We start from the raw sequence: 22943 nt of genomic DNA, 5'->3' as shown, positions 1-22943 counted from the left end.
ACTCTTAACTGAGACTGGTAGTCCCCATAGTTTTGAGGAGTGAGGAGGCACTGAGCATGGTGCCACATGGTTGTAATCCCCACATGCAGAGTTGAGACAGGAGGAACCCAAGTTTGAGGCCAGCCTGGGGTGTACAGTGAGCTCAAGACTAGCCTGGGTATTTAGTTAGCGGATCTCACACAACCAAAAAAGAAAAACAAAATGAATTGTTGAGAATCTTGTTAGTGTTTTTCAAAGTATAATCCACAAACAGAAAAATACCACAGTATCTGTGAAGACAGTTCGGAAAGTTCCCGAAGTGGCATACTGAGGCCGTCAGCACCCGTATACAGAAACTGCCATCCACAGCCGCTTTCCAGGAGTGGCTGCTGGGCTGCTTTCTAGCTTTATAGATTAACTTTGCCTACCTTTACACATTACGTGATTGAAATCAAAGACCATGTGCTCTTGGGAGTCTAGCTGCTTCCATGCTGTATGCTATCCAGTGTTCAACTGTGCTACATGTAGGAGAAATGTTCATTGTCTCTTAGTGTGCATTGAAGGAACATGTCACACTTTGTTTATGTGGTCTAGTGACCTGGTAGGTAGTTGCTAGTTCAGTCTATTGTGATTGGTATCAGTTGATTTTAAACATCTGTGGATCTTAAGCTTTTTATTTAGTTTTTATTACATTTATTTGTGTGTGTGTGTGTGTGTGTGTGTGTGCGCGGCAAGCATATACGTGTGTAGAGTACACATGGAGGCCAGAGAACAACAAGCGGAATATGTTTTCTCCTTCAACCATGTGGGTCCCAGAGATGGGTCTTCAGACTTGGTGACAAGTGCCTTCACTCACTGAATCATCTTGCTACCATCTTGCTAGCCTGAAGAAACTTAAGTAAATCTGTCTACCTCTTGTTCTTTCTCAAACAACATATATAAGTACTTTTTAAGAATTTCATAATTCTTATTATCTTTATAAAGATCATCTTTATCTCCCACCCTCCAACTCCTTCCAGTTCACCCTTTCTTTCCCATCCACGCAACTTTGCATCTTTCTTTCTTTCTTTCTTTCTTTCTTTCTTTCTTTCTTTCTTTCTTTCTTTCTTTCTTTTTCCTTCCTTCCTTCCTTCCTTCCTTCCTTCCTTCCTTCCTTCCTTCCTTTCCTTCTTTCCTCTTTTTTTTTCAAGACAAGGTTTCTCTGTATGACCAGTCTAGCTGTCCTGGAACTCACTTTGTAGACCAGTCATGTTGAGTGTACCCTGTGCCATCCCCTGCCTCTTACAGACTTCCCACGTTTCTGTGACAATCCCTAAGCCACTGCAAGAGAAGAAGCTATGATATGGATGTCCCATTTAGGGATGAATACACTACAGTCTCTTTCTACACCTTGGCCAGTTCTGGATCTTTATGTTCATTGTTATCTTCTGTAAAATGAGCACCTATGTATAACCCATCTAACACAGGTTTGACCCGATGGTGTAAAGTATGGGCTCCATCTTGTGAAGCAGACCTAAATCCAATCAGAAAGTGGTTGGCTGAGTACACGTGAGTACATGGCCCTTGCATCACCAATGCCCCAGTGGGCATCTTTTGCCAGACCACCCATTGTTGTAGCTCCCGGAATTCACAGCCAGGTAAGATCACAATTACTTCTCTCCTCTGGGAGCATGGATAACTCCTTTTGGCACCGTGGAAGCTAGCCAATAGGGATGAAGCTTCTACGTCAGTATCAGCTTAATTTCATGTCATTACGTAGCCCATGCACAATGTCTTCAGCGATAGGGTCACTAAAAGGTTAAGCCAAGGAAGCAGAGACAGGAGGATCATGAGTTGGGAGCCAGTTTGGGCTACACCTAGCAAAAAGTACTAAAAACCCAGGGCTTTGGGAGTAGAATACAAATACAAGTCAGTCATAAAATTTATCGTTTTTCACAGAGACATGTGATTAGTCTTGTCTACTTCCTAGAGACTTTGGAAACAAATGGAGGCCATGAGCGCAGTCACCTGCCACATAATGTCATTTTATTACACAAGGGACTGCATATGCATCCACTAGATGATAATGGAGATGAAAGATTTCTGTCACCTAGCGACACCATAGCCATCATAACATCACAGCCTAACTCATTTTCACAAGGATGCCGGTGTGAGCAAACCCACTGCAATGTCAGTTACAAAAAAGCAGCACATCATATATGCTATATAATATTTAACAAATGGCCATATTCCTGCTACCTACATTTACCACCCTTTATATCATTATTTTAGAGTATCTTCATTTTATTTACAGAGAAATAATATTTGGGCCAGCAAGATGGCTCAATGGATAGAAGCACTTGTAGCATAAACCTAACCAGTCAAGTTCAATTCCAAGGGCCCACAGTAGAAGAGGAGCCAGAGAGTTGTCCTCTTATTCTACATGGGTACTGCAGTGCATCGTATACATAGACAGCACATACATGCACACACATATATGCATGCACACACAGATACACTCACACACATATGCATGCACACATGCACACACACATGCACATGCATATAGAATAATAACGTTTTTTTTTTATTGAAACCTGATGACAGAAGTTACAAAATAATCCCACACTAGTTCAGAATTATGTTTAATAAAGGGTTATTTATTTAGGGGAGATTCACAGATCACAGTCCTAAATCACAATCCTCTGCAGGAATGAGGAACAGGAAGAGTTTAGCAACTGGAAGCGAGAGCCAGAACAAGAGAGCAAGCACATGCTTTACAGATACATTTATAGTATAAAAGGTCATGCCCAAGTGAGCTGATATCTTAAAAGCTATTGGCCAAAGGAGCTCCCATAACGCCCTCCCCCTTTTGTTTAAATAAAAGAGTTCTAAACCCAATCAATACAAAACTAAATACACTAGGAACAGATGTCAAGTATAAGATTAGAATTACAACCATCATAAACAATATTAAGCAAAGAACATATCCTAACATTTTAATAAACAGTCTATCCTAAGGAGTCTAAGTCTTGTATTGGAAATGGCTTGACTAGATCATAAGACAATGGTAACTATGACTATCTAATCTTCAACCCCATCAAAGGCCTGAGAAGGGAGATAATATTACTTGAGTAAGCAGGAAATGCAATCAAGCAGCTTCCAAATTGTGCAGTAGATAACAGAGACAACTGGCTGCCTGAGCAATCACCCAAGGTCTCATTTGCTATGTTGAAGCAACCAACTTTGGCTAAGGCTTAGAGTAACTGATAGACCATTTTTAGAGGCAGGAACATTTTCAGAACCATCTTACCCTGTCTTGGCAAGGTTTGGCAGTCTTTTTCTTTTATCCTGCTTGTCTAGTCTGGGCATCGTGCACTTTGTCAGTGGTCAAGGCACGGGCAGTTCCTTGGCCAAACGCCAGTTGTGCCAAGAAGAAAACAAACTCCAAGTGGAGTGTCTTTGGTGCTTAACACTCTCTCAGAAATAGATCAGTACTGCCAAAAGCAATCAAGTCTCACATCAACAGAACCCTAAGTTATTTAAATGCCATGTTCAACAGATCTTTGAGGTGGTTGGAGATTACCTATCTATGCAGAATACAATCTCTATGTATCTAAAGAATGTAGTAAGTCTGCCTAAAAATATAACAAACATGAATGACTATTGATCTATAATACTTAATATCTAAATAAGTGAAAGATTAAGATTTCATATCAGAATATTAAACAATTTTAAACAACTTGCAGTAAAGGAGGACAATGACCTCAAAATGTAAACAATGTATAAATATCTTGATCAGAGGTAGAAATATATAATGCAATATGATAAATATACCCTAAAAATTGTATCAATATACAAAATGTCTTAAACATAGGTAGAAACATGCATGCATACAATCTGACAAAATAACTTTGCATAGGTGTACAAATATTGTAAACAGAAATAGGAGCATATTCAATATAACAAATATAATTTGAATTTGTGTCAATATATAAAATTCTATACCAATGTGAATTGTCTATAAATAATAGCTCACAAGTATTTACACTATTTCATTATTATTATTATTATTATTATTATTATTAGTGTAAGTTCACACTAATCTACCTATTATCCCATTTAGTTTTCCTTCTTTTTTTTTTTTTTGATGTCTCTGAGCCTACATAATTTCTGCCCCAACCCTATATGAGTAATAATCAACCCCTCAATGGTGTCTCTAACTGTGAGGACAATTTTTGTTGGGAGAGGGGATGTTGCTTTCTAGAATTGCTTCCACCTGTCATGGAGACAATGTTCTTTCTATGGGATCCTGTAAAAGTAAAATGATGGTTAAGTTTTAAGATTGTTGTTTTGTATAATTATAAATGGTCTCCAAGTAGTTAGTTAATAGGGGATTTTTGTTGTTGCTGTTCTTATTTGGAGTTCTGGCCAGAACATTGTAAGAAGGTGCACCATTTTCTCAGCTGGTACCCAAAAATCAGTCTCATAGTAGCACTATCAGCATCATGATATCATATTAACCAGGTGGAGTCATTGTTGTGGAGCCCCATCTTTTTCCTGAAAACTTCAAAGATTATTGCAGGAAAATCTACTGATCATTGTTGAAAACTTAAACATCATTCATATAGACATATATTCAACAAAAGATATGATATAACAAAATGGACATGGAGAAAAGTAAAATATTTCCTTAAAATCTATCTTCTTTCTGTCCCATATCAGATGGCTCCTGACGTGAGACAGAAATTCTGAATTTTTCTTTTAACAACATGCTTAGATTTAGAGAAGGATAGAACCATCATCTAACTCCAAAGTCAGCTCTGATTTTTTTTATTAGAGATGTATACATGTGCAATATACTTCAAGAGGATGATGGGTATCCAAGAGGCTTCTCATGGAGTTTGTTAGACATCTGGGCAAGAAACTGCTCTTGCCTGAACTGCTTGATGCTATGCTGTATGAACTGGACATGCAGAACCCACAGAGAAATGACTGCTGAAGCTGCCTAAAGGAGGTGAAACAGTCCTTTGGGGTTCCTGTTTCATGAAAGAAACTGCCAGACATTCTGCAGGACACAGAAGAAAGTGACTGACAAACTACCAATGTAGGCAGAACTGTCTTTGAAATTTCCTGCTTCATGGAAGTCTGCTGGATACTATGGGCCTGTAGGCTGAAGATGGGTGCCCCAACATTACAGAAGAACTTTGGGTGACTGTCCAGGCAGCAAGATGTCTCTGTCAATTCTAGAGTTTTGGAAGTTGCTTATAATGCACTTTCTGTTTACTTAGGTAAAATTATATCTTCTGGGGTCTTTGATGGAGTTGAAAAATACAGTTTTATCATATCCTTAGATATGATAAAAGATAAAGTAGATATAAATATTGTAACTATAATTCTTACTTGACACCTGTTTTGTTATATGTAATTTTACTATGTTAAAGATAAAACCTTCCTTTTTAAACAGAATTCCCCTCTGTATGCTGTGAATATGATTGGTTAATGGATAAAGAAACTGGCTTGGCCTGATTAGGCAGAGTACAGCTAGGTGAAGAAAACTAAACTGAATGCTGGGAGAAAGAAGGCAGAGTCAGTGAGAAGTCATGTAGCCCCACCGGAGACAGATGCCAGAACTTTACCTAGTAAGCCACAGCCATGTGGGTACACAGATTAATGGAGATAAGTTAAATTAATATGTAAGAGTTAGCCAATAAGAAGCTAGAGCTAATGGGCCAAGCAGTGATTTAATTAATACAGTTTCTGTGTGGTTATTTCAGAAGTCTGGGCAGCCGGGAAAATGAGCATGTGGCCTCCTACAACACAAACCCACCTTTTCTATGAAGCCATGTACCATGTTATGCCAAGGCAGTCTCATATAGCTCCTGTTTGTCTCTGCCTCCTGATTATATCCAGAGACCACTTCCAGAGATTAACCTACATCATGCACTTACACTATTGTGTGGATATGTCCTATGATGTCTCAGAATGTGCTGTCCTTACTGGCAACACATGGCTATATTTGGTAGCACTGGTTGTCACACACTTTATACTGTGCAGGTATGTTGACTCAGCTCTGAGTGGTGGCAGAACTATAGCCAGGTAAAATTAGGCCATTGCTTGCTTTGGTGGCTGACCAACACATAAATGCCCCACAAACAAAAGTCTTTTTCATCCATCCCTAAAATACTCTACCATTTTCCACTTTCTCTAAAATGATTTTAAATTTCAGTTACATTTTCCCAGGGAGCATCACGGTCAGTGCTCACATCTTGATTTCCGGGTTACTTCGAGGTCCTATGGGAGCATCTGTGCTCAGGCTGCTTCGTGGGGTGCACAGCCAGCACTTTGTGTCACCTTACTCTAACCAGGTGAACTGTCAGTCTTGGGTGACCTTAGATTCTCAGAGACTTGGTCTGGTGACAGGGTGGAGGTCTGTCAAGCTCGGTTGAGAAAGGCAGCAGGTTGGCGTCAGGACGTGCACCACCAGTCTGTTAAATGTCGTTGGATGTGTCGGGTACCTCAGGGAGGTTCATAGCGCTTCGCGAGAGCCGTGATAATTTGTGCTTCAGATAGCCACGGTGCTGCATCACAGAGGAAACTAGTTCTGCTACTTTATAAAGAGAAAATGTAATAACCTGGTTTAGCTTATTGTCAAAGGCATCAGGAAACCCCACAGGAAAGCTGGCCATTTGGAGAGAATGACAGGTGTCCTGAGATGCCACGTTTGTGGCCCTTGGAGAGTGATGATGGCCAGGCTGTTTGCACATACTCGTGACTGACCTATAAAAGAGGCATTGGGCGATGCTGGTCCCTGTGACAGTCAGGGAAATTCCATTTTCCTGTTCTGAAATTTTCTGAGAAAGATACAAGATAAACACATTTTAAAAAATTAGAGCAGTACTTAGCATTTTGTCTTGTCTTGGTGTGAATTTGTGAATTGGCTGTTTTGGTAAAGGGATCGCAGTATCGATTAAAGGAGCTCGCCTCACAGGTGTGTGCTCAAGGCGTACTGGAACTTAGCTGATGAATGGCTTCCGCTTTTCCTCACTCTCTGTCAAAGTCTTAGCTCTTCCTGCTTTGGAAACACCTCCTCACTCACGAGAGCAGCACTGAGAGTGAGACAGGAAGGCGGATGAGCTCGTTGCCCTCGACACAGTCTTTGCCCGTCACGCTCAGCTACCTGCTGCCTGGAGGGCTGGAGAGTAGGCAGCCCTTGCTCTTTGTATTGGTGAGTAACCCATTTCTGCTAAAAACACAGAGTGGATATTTGTTGTTGCTTCTTTTGAGTTGTATTATACATATTCAGATATATTTAGCTTAGTTTTATCTTTATGAACCCAACAAAAGGTGTTCTTGTACACTTCCGCAAAGGTAATCAGAAATTGCACTGTCTGAGGGCTTTCATTTTGAATACAAGGAGACCCTGTGTCTCAGAGGACTGTTCAGAATTTAGGGTTCTGTGTTTGTCGACTCAGCTTTCATTCAGACTTTTATTCCTTTTGAGACGTATGTAAAATTAGTTCAGTGGTGTAAGTTTAGACATCTGGGAATATACGCTTTCCCATTAATGATGAATCTGAATTTTTCTGAACACACAGAAATGCTGATGTGTAAATGCAGGGCTTTTAGGGTTTCTTTATGAAAATGAAACTGCCTAGTTGTAACGAGAGAAATGGGCTATTTCACAGGCGTGCACTGCACTTCTTGTGGTGTGTGGAGGCAGAGAGAAACAAATGGAGCCAGCGTTGGCAACACCGTTTAAAGGTCCAAGTAGTAAATACTTTAGACCTTATGGGTCAGGCTATCTCATTTTCAACACTAAACTGTAACTTTGTGGTGGGACACAGCCATGACAGCACATCAGTCAATCAAGGTTGTCAGGCCCATAAAATACCAAAGCAGCCAGTTTTGGCCTGCAGGAATCACCATTCATCTTGGGGGTGGAGTTGTCATCTCAGGTGTTACTGACTAAAGCTATGGGGCTTTGCAGATGTTCATTTTATCCATATTTAGGATAAAGAGAGGTGATTAGTATAAATTCTAATAGTATTTACACTATTTCAGTGCTGAGGAATCAGAAAACTACAGTGATAAAATTTGGATCTGGTTACTATTTTGTAGGAAGACATTTCTAATTTGTGTTGTCCCAAATGTGAAGAAGATGGAAGAAGCTGGGGACAGCCCAACCTCAGAGCAGGGACTTGCTGAAATGATGAGACCTTTCTGCCAGGCTGTAGCATACCTGGATGGACCTCTTCAACTTCTTCATTATAGTCTTGTCTGTCTGTCTGTGTACTGAGACAGGGTCTCTCTGTGTAGTTCTGGATTCCCTGGAACTCACTCTGAAGATCATGCTGAAGCTTGAGCTTACAGAAATCCACCTGCCTCTGCCCCCCAAGTGCTGGGATTAAAGCCTGGCTCTAAGGGGCTTACCCTTTCCTTGAGTTTGTAGGACAAGTACAGTGTACAACTCCACCTGTTGGGCCCAGGAGATGACTCTATAGGAAAGGTGGCTTGCTGAGAAAGCAATAGGACTAGGGTTCAAATCCCTAACTCCTGTGCAAAAGCTGAGCATGCAACTCCAGCACTGGCGGGGGCGGGGCAAGAGACTGGTAAAATTCTGGAGTTTGATGGCCAGGTGGCCTAGCCAAAACAGCAAACTCCAGGTTCAGTGAGTACACCTCAAAAACTATGGTGGAGAGCATGAGAGGAAAATACGAGATGCATTCTTCTGGCCCCCACGAATGTGTACATAGGGTGCACACATGTACTTACACACCACACACGCATCATTAAAACAAAAGAAAAATTACTATGTAACGTTTGCTCTGCATTCCCTGAGTTCAAGTCCTAATGACAGGCTGCCAACTGCTTTAACTGAGAGGAAACGGTGCCTCGGAGACATTCTGGACTCGGATCTCCTCCTCCAGCCAGAGGGAACCTCGAGCTCAGAATTCCCACAGCATTTTAAAGTCTAGTTTCTTGAGTTCTTTATATATTTTGGAGATCAGACCTTTGTCTGTTGCAGGGTTGGTGAAGATCTTCTCCCAGTCAGTGGGTTGCCTTTTTGTCTTAGTGACAGTGTCCTTTGCTTTACAGAAGCTACTCAGTTTCAGGAGGTCCCATTTATTCAATGTTGTCCTTAATGTCTGTGCTGCTGGGGATAAACGTAGGAAGTGATCTCCTGTACCCATATGTTGTAGAGTACTTCCCACTTTTTCTTCTATCAGGTTCAGTGTGTTCAGACTAATATTGAGGTCTTTAATCCATTTGGACTTGAATTTTGTGCATGGTGATAGATATGGATCTATTTTCATTCTTCTACACATTGACAACCAGTTCTGCCAACACCATTTGTTGAAGATGCTCTCTTTTTTCCATTGAATACTTTTAGCTCCTTTATCAAAAATTAGGTGTTCATATGTTTGTGGGTTAAAATCAGGGTCTTCTACTCGGTTCCATTGATCGACTTCTCTGGTTTTTTTTTTTTATTCTTTTTTAATTAAAATTTCCACCTGCTCCCCATTTCCCATTTCCCTCCCCTCCTCCCAAATATTGCCCCCTCCCCCCAGTCCCCTCCCCCTATCCCCACTCCTCTTCTCCTCCCCCCACACCATTCCCCCTCCCTCTCGATACTGGAGAACCGTCCAAATTCTCTGCCCTGCGGGAAGACGAAGGTCTTCTATGTCCAGGAAGGTGAGCGTCTAAACAGGCTAAGCACCCACAAAGCCAGTTCATGTATTAGGATCGAAACCTAGTGCCATTGTCCTTAGCTTCTCATCAGCCTTCATTGTCCGCCATGCTCAGAGAGTCCAGTTTCAACCCATGCTTATTCAGACCCAGACCAGCTGGCCTTGGTGGGCTCACAATAAATCAGTTCCACTGTCACAGTGGGTGGGTGCATCCCTCGTGGTCCTGGTTTCCTTGCTCATGTTCTCCCTCCTTCTGCTCCTCATTTGGACCTTAAGAGCTCAGACCGTTGCTCCAAACTGAGACTCTGTCTCTACCTCGATCCATCGCCAGATGAAGGTTCTAAGGTGATATGCAAGATATTCATCAGTATAGGATAGGGTCATTTCAGGTTCCCTCTCCTTAGTTGCCCAAGGTACCAGCTGGGGACATCTCCCTGGACACCTGCTAACCCCTCTAGAGTCAAGTTTCTTGCCAACCCTAAGATGGCTCTCTTAGTTAGGATATATACTTCGCTGCTCCCGTATCCTCCCTTCCTATATCCCAACCATCCTAATTCCCCGAGCTCCTCCCATCCTCCCCTTCTCATGTTTCTCATCCCATTTCCCCTTTGCCCCTTGCCACCTCACCCGCAAGTTCCCAGTTTTTGCCCTGCAATCTTGAAATTCAAATGGCCAAAAGACACTTAAGGTCATGCTCAACCTCCTTAGCGATAAGGGAAATGCAAATTAAAACAACTTTGAGATACCATCTTACACCTGTCAGAATGGCGATTTCTCAGGAAATTTAGGATCAACCTACCCCAAGATCCAGTAATACCACTATTGGGAATATACCCAAGAGATGCCCCATCAAATGACAAAAGTATCTGTTCAACTATGTTCATAGCAGCATTGTTTGTAATAGCCAAAACCTGGAAACAACATAGATGCCCTTCAATGGAGGAATGGATGAAGAAAGTGTGGAATATATACATATTAGAGTACTACTCAGCGGTAAAAAACAATGACTTCTCGAATTTTGCGTGCAAATGGATGGAAATAGAAAACACTATCCTGAGTGAGGTATCCCAGACCCCAAAAGAGGAACATGGGATGTGCTCACTCATAATCGGTTTCTAGCCATAAATAAAGGACATTGAGCATATAATTTGTGATCCTAGAGAAGCTAAATAAGAAAGTGAACCCAAAGAAAATCATATAGTTATCCGCCTGGAGAGGGGAAGTAGACAAGATTGCAGGGCAAAAACTGGGAACTTGCGGGTGAGGTGGCAAGGGGCAAAGGGGAAATGGGATGAGAAACATGAGAAGGGGAGGATGGGAGGAGCTCGGGGGATTGGGATGGTTGGGATATAGGAAAGGAGGATACGGGAGCAGCGAAGTATATATCCTAACTAAGAGAGCCATCTTAGGGTTGGCAAGAAACTTGACTCTAGAGGGGTTAGCAGGTGTCCAGGGAGATGTCCCCAGCTGGTACCTTGGGCAACTAAAGAGAGGGAACCTGAAATGACCCTATCCTATACTGATGAATATCTTGCATATCACCTTAGAACCTTCATCTGGCGATGGATCGAGGTAGAGACAGAGTCTCAGTTTGGAGCAACGGTCTGAGCTCTTAAGGTCCAAATGAGGAGCAGAAGGAGGGAGAACATGAGCAAGGAAACCAGGACCACGAGGGATGCACCCACCCACTGTGACAGTGGAACTGATTTATTGTGAGCCCACCAAGGCCAGCTGGTCTGGGTCTGAATAAGCATGGGTTGATTCTGGACTCTCTGAGCATGGCGGACAATGAAGGCTGATGAGAAGCCAAGGACAATGGCACTAGGTTTCGATCCTAATACATGAACTGGCTTTGTAGGTGCTTAGCCTGTTTAGACGCTCACCTTCCTGGACATAGATAGAAGACCTTCGTCTTCCCGCAGGGCAGAGAATTTGGACTGTTCTCCAGTGTCGAGAGGGAGGGGGAATGGTGTGGGGGGAGGAGAAGAGGAGTGGGGATAGGGGGAGGGGACTGGGGGGAGGGGGCAATATTTGGGAGGAGGGGAGGGAAATGGGAAACGGGGAGCAGGTGGAAATTTTAATTAAAAAAGAATAAAAAAAAAAATTCCCACAGCAGAGACTCCTGCCACCTCCTGAGCGGATGGAGGGGAACAGTCGTCGTTCACACAGAGATGTCCTTTTGGTGATGGCACTGTGTTTCCTCTGCAGAACCTGGAGGCTGGATATTTTATGGTGCGGATGCTTCTAGACTCTAAATGCTGCCATCTGAGGCATGCTAGTGTAGGGTACTGGGCCCTGAGTTGAACGGTGTTTGATTGTATTCAAGTTCACATTGTGTTCCTTAAAGATGAAGAAACAAGCAGTGTAGGCAACTTTAGAAATGTGTATGAGTCCTGTGAGGAGTGAGAGCTGTCCAGGGAAGACCAGCATTGTCCTGGGGTCTCTCTGTCCTTGTCCCTCGTGGGAAACTGGCTCACTGAGCAAGTTACAATGGCCATCAGCTGGCTCAGATGGTTTTACAGTGACAGAAATTTGGAAAATAATTCTTTTTTGCTCATTTATCATTTGGTAGGACACCAGACACTGGGCCAGTCACGGGGCACTGGAAACAAAGGCAAATACTTCCTTTTTTGTTTTATGCTCTGATCCAAAGAACTGATTTTATGTACTTAATTGTTGTTGGGAAAACTGCTTTTCATTGACACTAGTTTACTTTTGTAAGCTTATACCTTCTGCCACAATGTCTTGTGTGTATTGTTGCCGTTTTGTTTAGAAAGCATTAAATTATGCAGTGTTTGGTCATTTGTTTCTCCAGCCACTCTGGGAGAGAAGTATAGGATTCTTGGCCCATTTCTCTGGTAAGAGAGTGCAAACTGAGGCTTGCTGGGTTGTCCTGGCCCTTTTCCACGGGTGGAAGAATGCAAACCCAGAGATTTGTTGGATGTTCCTGGCCCATTCCGCGGGTGGGAGAGTGCAAACCCAGAGGATCACGGAGACTCTGTCCTGCCCATTATTGACCTTCGAGTCCCCATTTCTCTTAAGTTTCTTGATTTGTAGGATTACTAGAAACTTTTTGGTTTGGTTTGCTTAGGTTTTGTTTGTTTGTTTTGTTTTGGGTTTTGTTTTTGAGACAGTTTCTCTGTGCAGCTCAGGCTCCTCTCCAGTTCCCAGTCCTCCCGCCTCAGCCTTCCCAATGCTGGCATTACAGACATGCGTCTGAAGCCTAGCTTTGATCAGGGTGTGGGTTTGAGTGGCCTCCACAGCCTAGCAGCCTGTGGCCCAAGTATTATTCTGTCAGTCAATCACCTGTGCAGCCTGAGGAGGTTGTGTTGCAGAGTGGTCATCGTCAACTTGAAGGTGGGGACTTGGGGTTCAGAAGGGTCTTTATTGCTTCATTTCTCAGTAACTATATGCTAATTTGCTTTGGTTGTCAGAACCTGATGGTCACAGAGCCTTCTAGGAACTAGACATACTTCGTATTTATATCACCAATCATTCTCTACCCACAAGCAGAGTGGGAGACAGAGATGCCCTGAGTACCCCTCATTCCATGGAGCTCAGGCTGTGGCAAAACCTGGGCTTCTGCTTTGTCTTAGAGTTCTATTGCTATTTCTTATTAACACTTTCACTTCGCAAGTTAAGCAACGGGGGAGGGGTTTGCTCCCCTTCTTTCCCTAAGGAACCAATTCAAGTAAGGTAAATTTTATTTAAAATTCAGCAGACAATGTAATGATGGCTGCTGTGTGGTATATGCCATCAAGACACATGTGCTAGGTGCTGGGAGTAAAACAGTGCATGAGGCAGAAGAGCCCCTTCCGCATGTGTGTTGTGTGACGCTGTTCATGGGGAGATAGGGACAAAGATTTGTTCACCCTAGATGGATCCAGGGAGAGACTGAAGTACAAATATCTCCAAAGTCCGACTTGAGAAACCAGTGACTTTTACTGGGGTCACTTACAGGCCCAGAAATGACTCAGACAGCTGCATCACCAAGCAGGTGACAGCTTGTGAAAGCTTGAAGTTCTGAGAATACGGAGCAATCTGAAGGCGCTCAGCATGTTAAAGAATCTCCTTTCCAGGCAGCTCTCTTGGTGCAGGGCTCTTCCCAGGCAGCTTGACTGGTCACTGCTTCTCTCAGCGCTGAGCTTGTCTGAGGGTTTCCCAGCAGTCCTCACAGCGTAGATGCTTGGGGAGGAGTAGCCTAGTGTATCGGGTCCATTTCAGAAACTTCCTGTAAGCCATTGAACTGTTGACTAACTAAACCCAAGTTGCTTCCCAGCGGAATGGAATGCTTCCTCCTCCCTGGGACATCCTGCTGTTTGTCTCCCTTTAACAGCCTGTGTCTTAAGTTCCCTGCAGGTTGGAGGTTTTGATGTAAGGGGAAACTTCCATATAACAATAGTTTAGGCAAGCCAGGGCCTGTCAGGGTGCTGTACACCAGGAAGTAACTACAACTGAGTGATATAAGAGGGTTGGGGCGGTCTGAAATCTGTGATTGACACTTGTGCTGAGATATGAGCACAGAAAGGACCCAGGCATGTACATGGCATTCCTGGCAGACAGACGGTCAGGGGGCAGGGATGAGCGTGGTGTGTTCAGCAGAACCAATATGAGAGAGTGGAAGGTAGACCATGTCAGCTCTTCTGAGTGTGTGGTTGTCCCAGGACTGACCAGGATAGGCAGCAGTGACAAGGATGCTTTGACTGGGCTGGCTGGAAATAAGAATATTGTCTTATTTGGGGTTTCTGTTCCTGCAGTGAAACACCATGATCACAAAGCAGGTTGGGGAGGGAAGGGTTTATTTAGCTTACACAGTCCATCAGTGAAAAAATTAATGCAGGAACTCAAACAGGATCTGGAGGCAGAAGCCATGGATGGGCCCTACTTACTGGATTGCTTAATAGTGATCGCTAATAACCACATGGCACAGCCAATCTTAGGCCGTCTTGAAGTCTCCTCTGTCAATGCAATTAGTATAAAATCAGTCTTTCATTTAGTCTCAGGTGGATTTTTTTTTTTTTGGACAAGGGCAGAAAGCAGGCACATTTTTCTCCAAAATATCACAAGAACAGTCTCTAGGCCACTTACTAGATGTTCCTTCCCTCTGAAACCATAAACTATATTGCTCACAGCATCATCATGCTTCTACTAGAATGGCCCAGTAAGCTCCACTTAAAGTATTCAGCCACTTTTCTAGTCCAAAGTCCTATAGTCTTCCATAATTCTATAATAATCAACATAGCCAGGCTGTCACAGCAAATACCCCACTCCCTGGTACCAACTTCTCTTTAGTTAATCCATTTCTGTGATGATACATCATATTGAAGCCAACTCAAAGAAGAAAACATTTAATTGGGAGCTTGCTTATGTTTTCCGAGGTTACTGCATTGTCATCATGTGGGGAGCATGACAGTGTGGAGGCAGACATGGTGCAGGAGCAGTAGCTGAGAGCTCCTTCCTGACCCACAGGCCAAGAGAGAGACTGAGCTTGACGTGACATGACACACTTCCTCCAATAAGACCACACCTCTTAATGTTTCTAATCTTTCAAATAGTGCCACCCCCTGGTGACTAATCTTTAGATATATGGGCCTCTGCGGGGCATTCTCATTCAAACCACCACAACTATGGAGGCAGAGCCACATAGAACTTTTGCACTGTGTTGGTGTGAACGGGAGCAGAGAGAGGAATGACAGCTGAGGAAGGAAAGACTTGTCTCGCTCTATTTGGGACTCACCAAAGCACACCATTTACTAGCCTTCAGAGATCAGCTTTCTCATGTACAAAGTGGGAGCCATCAGCCTTTCAGGGTCATGGGAGGCTGAATGGCGAATACTAAATGTGCACGAACATGTGCTTGGTATGTGACATGCACTGTACACAGGTGTCTGCTGCTGTTACTGCTGCTATTTGAGATGGGAGGTCCTGGGACTGATAGGGAGGACAGAGGACACTTGCTAGAGGAACAGGTTGCACCAGGTACACAGGGAGCTTTTGGCAGCAGTAAGAGGTTCTTCCCCTCTTTGGCGAAGGTCCACTAGTAACCAACATAAGCCACTTAAAAACTAAATTTATATAGGTGGCTGAGAATTTCATGATCTGTCATTTATTATGTGGTTCTGAGACTTTCTATAGCCCACATTGTCTTCTGTACAGTTGCTTAAGTAACCAGTCTTGCGATCAGTTCTCCACGTCAGTTGGGATTTCTCCATCACATAATGTCCCTGCTCTTTGGTGTCCTTATGTGTAAAATGACCTACTATTTTCAATGACTAGATTTCTTTAACTCTTGAAATTTTTTGAGCACTAACTATACATTTTTTGGTTCTCTTTAATCCTGGTTTGCCAAAACTTTTAAGCCAGAAAACAGGTAAAGAGGGTGAGTCCAGTTTCAGACCCATTTCCTGCAGGAGAGTTTTGTATCAGCAGAAACATCAAAATATCCTGCACCCAACCAACTTCCAATGAGTAGGATGCAATTTCCTTTTAGACGCTGCCTCTATAAGTGTATTAAAAATATGTCTGAATAAAATGTCCCCCATAGGCTCACAGGGAGTGACACCACTAGGAGGTGTGTCCTGTTGGAGAAGGTGTGGCCTTGTTGGAGGACGTGTGTCACTGGGGCTGACTTTGCAGTCTCAGATGTTAGATACCACCCAGTGTGACTGTCTCTTCCTGATGCCTGCAGATCCAGATACCGAACTCTCAGCTCCATGATGATAATGGACTAAACCTCTGACCTTTAAGCCAGCCCCAATAAAATGTTTTCTTTATAACAATTGCCATGGTCATGGTGTCTCTTCACCAGCTAAGGCATGTGCCAATAAAAGCTGACCAGTGTATTATTTTATTGAAGAGTGGAAAAGTGTAAATGTCATTTTATGTAAGACTTCATTTCCTGTTTTGTAATTTAGAATGTGTTGGTTGACATTTCAGTGATGAAGTCTTCTGACCCAGTGAGTATGAGAGCAAGTACAAATGCTCAAACACATTTCTCTGCTATGTTTCACTCGCCTAATAGAAGAACAGCACATGGGACCACTCAGCCTGTAAAGGCGGTTGTTACAAAGCCTGAGGAACTGAGTTCAGTCCCCATAAGCCACATAGTGGTAGGAGAGAATTAACTCCTAGTTGTTCTCTGATCTCCATGTGTGAACCCACACAGACAGAAGCATAGATGGATGGACTGTTAAAAAAATAAAAGGATGGTATGTAACAAAGGCCAAAGTTGCAGACCTTTAATGACATGAATAAGCTTCAAAATAAAATAAATGTGTCCTCTGAAAAGACTGTTACATTTTTAAACCCCATAGGTAGGAATCGTTATGTGGTATACAATATTGATATGGAGCAAAGTAAAGTCCTGTTCTGATTTGCTTCTCTGCTGCTGTGCTAGGACACTGACTAAAAACAACTTGAGGAGAAAAGGGTTCAGCTCATCTTCCAACTCTACAGTGATGGAAGAAAGGGTTCACCTCATCTTCCAACTCTGCAGTGATGGAAGAAAGGGTTCACCTCATCTTCCAACTCTGCAGTGATGGAAGAAAGGGTTCACCTCATCTTCCAACTCTGCAGTGATGGAAGAAAGGGTTCACCTCATCTTCCAACTCTGCAGTGATGGAAGAAAGGGTTCACCTCATCTTCCAACTCTGCAGTGATGGAAGAAAGGGTTCACGTCATCTTCCAACTCTACAGTGATGGAAGAAAGGGTTCAGCTCATCTTCCAACTCTGCAGTGATGGAAGAAAGGGTTCAGCTCATCTTCCGACTCTACAGTGATGGAAGAAAGGGTTCAGCTCATCTTCCGACTCTGCAATGATGGAAGAAAGGGTTCAGCTCATCTTCCGACTCTGCAGTGATGGAAGAAAGGGTTCAGCTCATCTTCCAACTCTGTAGTGATGGAAGAAAGGGTTCAACTCATCTTCCAACTCTGCAGTGATGGAGGAAAGAGTTCATCTCATCAGAACTCTCCAGTGATGGTCCATCACGAAGGGAAGCCAAGGCTGGAACTAAAGCGGCAGCCAGGGAGGAATGCTGATCCTCATGGTGTGCTCAACCTGCTCTCTTACAAGCCCAACTGTTGCCTGTCCAAGAGTGGCACTGTCCACATAGGCTGGACACTCCCACATCAATCATTAGTCAAGAATATTCCCCCACAGACTTGCCTTTAGGCCAGTCTGATGCAGGCAATTCCTCAATTGAGGGTCCCTCTTCAGGTGACTCTAGTTTGCATCTAGTGACAAGACTTAAGCTCTACAAATAGGACAAGGGAAGCATGGCACTAGAGATTGTGACCTGGATAGAGTGTTAATTGTCAGTTTGCTCCAGGCTGGGAAGATGACTTCATAGAAGATGTGACGTCTTTGATACATTTGTGTTTGAATGTGGAGAGGCTGAGTCCATCGTACACACTCCTAGCATTTGCTATGAAGCATTCTCACATGCCAGCTCATGACTGTGACTGGAGGCCTCACTGCTGCCAGGTGGTTCTCACGAATACAGTTGAAGAGAATACATTTCTGGTTTTATGTGAGAATCCCACGATGCCAGCTAAGTTGTTAGGAATGGCACAGTACAACTCTTGCCTGCGTTTACAAATTACTAAATTTAAAGAAGATAATGTTTATAAAATGACAGTTTTTATACACATAGAAAGGAATATAATATGTGAATGAGACTTCCTGGAAAGAAGCTGTGTATAAAAATGGATTGACTGATTAAAACTACAGTGATGTGAAGACTGGAATTCTGCAGGTCCTTCTCTTGGGCTAGCTTTAACCCCTGAATTCCTTGCCCATCTCTACATCAGAACTAATATCCTTTAACTAATAGATAAAAAACTTTCAAAGCCTATTAACTTAGCAGACCACTAGTTTCTACCAACCCAGAAACTAGGAATGTAATCAAATAACATCTAAGGCCTATTTACATTTAAATTAGGACTTAATGAAGCCTAAACAGTTACTGCTAAAAAACTACTGCCATACTAAATGCTGGCAAAGACTCCTACCCATGAAAGTAAAGCAATGCTAATAGGGTCTTCTTGCCCAGTTCAAGTTTCCACCATGGGTAGACCAGTAAACTCCTAGGTCTGTAACTGGGGCAAGGCTATAGTTTACTCCAGGTTCATCCCTGTGTAGACTGACGTGCTTCTGCTGTGGCCAAAACAGGGCAGTGGGGTGTACAGGGGATCTCAGATCTCCACTTAGTCTACCTGCCTGGTCATTCAGGGAGGGCCGCAGTCTTCACCCTGGAGTTAGGGATCCAGGCGTCTATACCTGTGACTTTCAAAGCTTTAGGAATGGTTGGAAGCACAGAGTAGAAACCCTTCCATTTGGCTTTGAGGAGTACCTTGTACAAGTGCGATTGGGCTGTGGCAATGGCTAGGAGTTGTAATTGAATGTGGGTTTTAGATTTTCATCTCCCTTCTGTCTCTGGAGACTTTTATGAGGAGAAGGGATCTGCTATGGAAGAATCTCAGAGGATGAGACTCTGGCCCTGGGGAGCATCTCATCTGCAGTGTAACCACAGGCATAACAGAGGCCCGAGTCATCAGGCTCCCTGACAGATTAGCTTGAGGTTTGGTTCTTGCATTCAGCTTTCCCTGAACTCTGCTGGTAGTAGGCCACAAGTAAGTTCCACTTGATTTGTAGTGTTCTCACCAGTCTTTCTATAATCTCAGCCATGACGTCTGGTCCATCTTATGATCCAACAATCCATACCTCGGTATGATTTCAGTCAGCAAAACACTTGCTACTCCTCTGGCCTCCTCTGTTCTGCTGGGCTGAGCCTCATGTGCTCGACTGTGTACCTACAGTAAAATCCATTCCCAGGTCTTGAGACGAGCTTTGTCCTATCCTCTTTTTGCTGGGTAGCAGTGAGGCCCCTTTTCAGCACTGTTAAGCACATCTCTAGGTTATATTTCTACAAAGTGTGGGGGAGTCTGGACATGTAGTAACACTTGCTTACTAATGCTGCTTTTATGATTTCAGCCACAATAAGGCTGACACTTCCGGGTTCTAGGGCCATGATGTGCGGACAACTCCTCAGGTTAATGGCTCCAGGGATGTTAAAAGGCCCCACATGATCCACATGTGGTGTGGTTGTATCATCCACATATGATTCAGCTACGTTCTTGTGTGCATGCGTGAGCCCTGTCATCTGCATATGACATAGTCACGTCAACCTCCTGTGCACATGCGCTAGGAAGCTTTTAAAAGCTGGATGCACCCCCCCCCTCTGCACACCTACCTTCACCAGGCCTGTATACCACCCAATAAACTCCTAAGCGTGTTTGTTGCATGTTCCATGTTTCTTTCTCATTCACACCAGGTAATTTCATTGGTGCTGTGAGACTCGGGAGGCTCTCCCACCCTGAGCACCTCTCCTGGGATTGGGATCCAGAACCGGGTATTTTTTACACAACAACTACATGTTCTATCTGCCTGAGAGTGACCTCTACGCACACCACTGGCTTCAGTTGGTGAGTTTCCCCTATTCTGGTCAGCTTAACCATTTCTCCACACCTGAGGAATTGACCATTGAGCTCCCAGAAATCTTTTGGTGTTCCTAGAAAGAGGGGGAACAGCCCCCAACCACGGCCCTCATACCCACAGTTGAGCCCTTCAATTCATCTCTGGATTGCTTCCCTTAGCTAAAATTGTGTTTGGATGACCCAGGGTCAGTCCTCCTATGACTGGGGGCCCAGAGTCCCTCAGATTTTTCTTTCTCTCTCTCTCTCTTTTTTTTTTTTTTTTTTTTTTTTTTGCGGGGTCTCAGTCTTTAATCTCAGCAGGTCCTCACACACATGAACCACACACTCTCCGATTTTCAGATCTTGTTGAAAGCTGCGATGTCGACACTCTGCACATGCTCCTCAAACTTGGTGATCTCCTCTTCTAGCAAGTCGGTGCCCACTTTGTCATCTTCCACCACACACTGGATCTGCAACTTCCGGATTCCATAGCCAACAGGCACGAGCTTGGAGCCCCCCCAGACCAACCCGTCCAACTGGACAGAACGCACACAAGCCTCCAGCTGGGCCATGTCTGTCTCATCATCCCAAGGTTTGACATCCAAGAGGATAGAGGATTTGGCCACTAGTGAGGGCTTCTTGGCTTTCTTCTCTGCGTACTGCCGAAGCCTCTCCTCCCGTAGTCGGGCCGCCTCCTTGTCTTCTTCCTCCTCATTACTGCCGAACAGGTCAATGTCATTGTCCTCATCGTCCTCTGCTGGTGTGGCGGCCTTCTTGGTTGGGGGCTCCACTTGACGCATAGGAGACACATGCTGGGTCTGGGGGGCTGTGGCTCTGTGAGTAGGTGAACTCTTCTCCAGAGTGCTCAGCCGGGCCTCCAACTTGGAAATGGTCTGCTGCAGATCTTGCACCACGCCTCGAAGGTTCTGGTTCTCCACTTGCAGGCTGGCAATCCGTACAATGAGCTCACTATGATCTCCAGCAGGTCCATTGGAGGCCCCAGGGCCTGAGCTTCCGGCCAGGGATTTCTGGATGTTCTCTCTGGCTCTTGCAATGTCACGGAGGATCACGCTGGCACCATTCTCCTGGCGGGAGCCTGCAGCCACAGGCCCATTCATCTGCTCATAGAATTTCCTCTCCGCATTGTCATATTTGAACTTGTCAAACCAGATCTTCTCGTGCACTAGGAAGTTTGTAGCCATTTTTCTGACGCCAGCCAAGGATGCAGCAACCAAAGCCTGGAACTGCGAGCTCAGGACTGCCTCTCCTTTTTGTCTCTTCTTTTCTTTTGGGCCACTTGTCAGTGGTCCCCGCTGTCCTCTCCGGCTTCTGAGTCACCCCGACTGGAGCCAGTTAGGCTTTAACACCCCTCCTGTAGCTAGAGGATGTTCTCCTACAGCCCCTGCAGTGTTCACCACCATTTCACATCCCACCTATAGAGGGGAAACATCCCCCTATTAGCCTTGTGGTGTCACTGTTTTCATGGGTTTTCACAGTTTCAGCTCTGGGTAGCAAACCATCCAAGACCATCAATCCAGCCTCCCCCAGGATGCCTTTCAGAGACCCTGAAACCACAGGCCTTCACACCCTACTTACAGATTCCCACACTTGCCCATCTTTGTTCAAAAAATGGCCTCCTTACAATTTAGATAACAACTTAAAGTGGCTGCCTAACGGCAACTTTGATCCCAATATTCTGCGGAAGCTTTCTAACCTCTGTCAGCGCACAGGCAAATGGAAGGAGTTTCCTTATATCCAAGCCTTTTACTATTTAAGTCCCAGCCTTAGATATCCCCTTTCAAGATATCTATATGATCCTATCTAATATAATAACCTACTTCCTGAAGAGCATAGGCGAGTTTGAAGCAGGCTAGATTACATGCAGACGAGGTTCACCAAACACATGCTACACACCCAATGGGGGCAGAGGCAGCAATCCCTGTGCGGGAATCACACTGGAATTATAACATCCCAGGTGGGATTTTAACTAGGGACCAGTTTTTGACTTGCCTTCTGACAGGTCTCCATAAGGCTACCCTAAAGCCAGTAAACTATAATAAGCTCTCAGAGGTCATTTAAGATATGAAGGAAAATCCTTCTGCATTTTTGCAATGCTTCACTAAAGCCCTGTTACAAGATACTAACTTAGATCCAAAAACCATGGAGGGCAGACAGTTACTCATGACTCATTTTTTTTCTCAGTGCTACCCTGACATTAAAGCTAAACTTAATCATTTGGAGAAAGGTCCCTTGACACCACAGGTGGAAGTCTTGGAGTTGACTTTCAAGGTGTACCATGCAAGGAATGACAAAGCCCGCAATCATCACTGTCACATGCTAACCACGGTCCTCCAACTGGCTGAGGTGACAGACTGCCCAATCTGTGCTGTCCGTGCTGCTCCCTTGTCCCCCAGAGCTCGAGAACCACCAGACCCAGGTTTCAAATGTGGTAGAGCTGGTCACTGGGCCCGAGCATGCCCTAATCCTTATCTTGGTCCTGTGAGACCTTGTCCAAGATGCCATAGGGAAAGGACATTGGGCAGTCGATTGTCCTCATGCACATTGTGGCATGGAGACATCAAACCCCAAAATTCCCAAGTTGACCTTCTAGGTCTGGCCATGGACAAGTGAGGATGCCCAGGATAGTTTGACCTGAACACAACTGTCATCTGTAACAGGGAGCCATGGTTAAACATCATGGTATCAGGGTGGCCCATATCCTTTCTCATGGACACCAGAGCCTTATACTCAGTACTGAGGAAATTCTGGGGGCTACCTCTCCTTCTAGTTTCTCTATTGTCAGGGTAGGAGGACAGCCTT

General features: G+C 44.2%; 1 protein-coding gene across 1 annotated transcript; it reads right to left on the bottom strand.

Moving 5' to 3' along the window:
- Positions 1 to 20417: 20417 nt before the first annotated feature.
- Positions 20418 to 21376, bottom strand: LOC130862080 (elongation factor 1-delta-like). The gene has a single exon (XM_057751465.1). The coding sequence runs from the start codon at positions 21323 to 21325 to the stop codon at positions 20480 to 20482; it is 846 nt and encodes a 281-aa protein (XP_057607448.1). The 5' UTR covers positions 21326 to 21376; the 3' UTR covers positions 20418 to 20479.
- Positions 21377 to 22943: the final 1567 nt, after the last annotated feature.

This window comes from Chionomys nivalis, chromosome 19 (genome assembly GCF_950005125.1).
Source record: "Chionomys nivalis chromosome 19, mChiNiv1.1, whole genome shotgun sequence".
NCBI lineage: Eukaryota > Metazoa > Chordata > Mammalia > Rodentia > Cricetidae > Chionomys > Chionomys nivalis.
The sequence above is the reverse complement of the archived record's forward strand: the minus strand, read 5'-3'. Positions and strand labels throughout refer to the sequence as shown.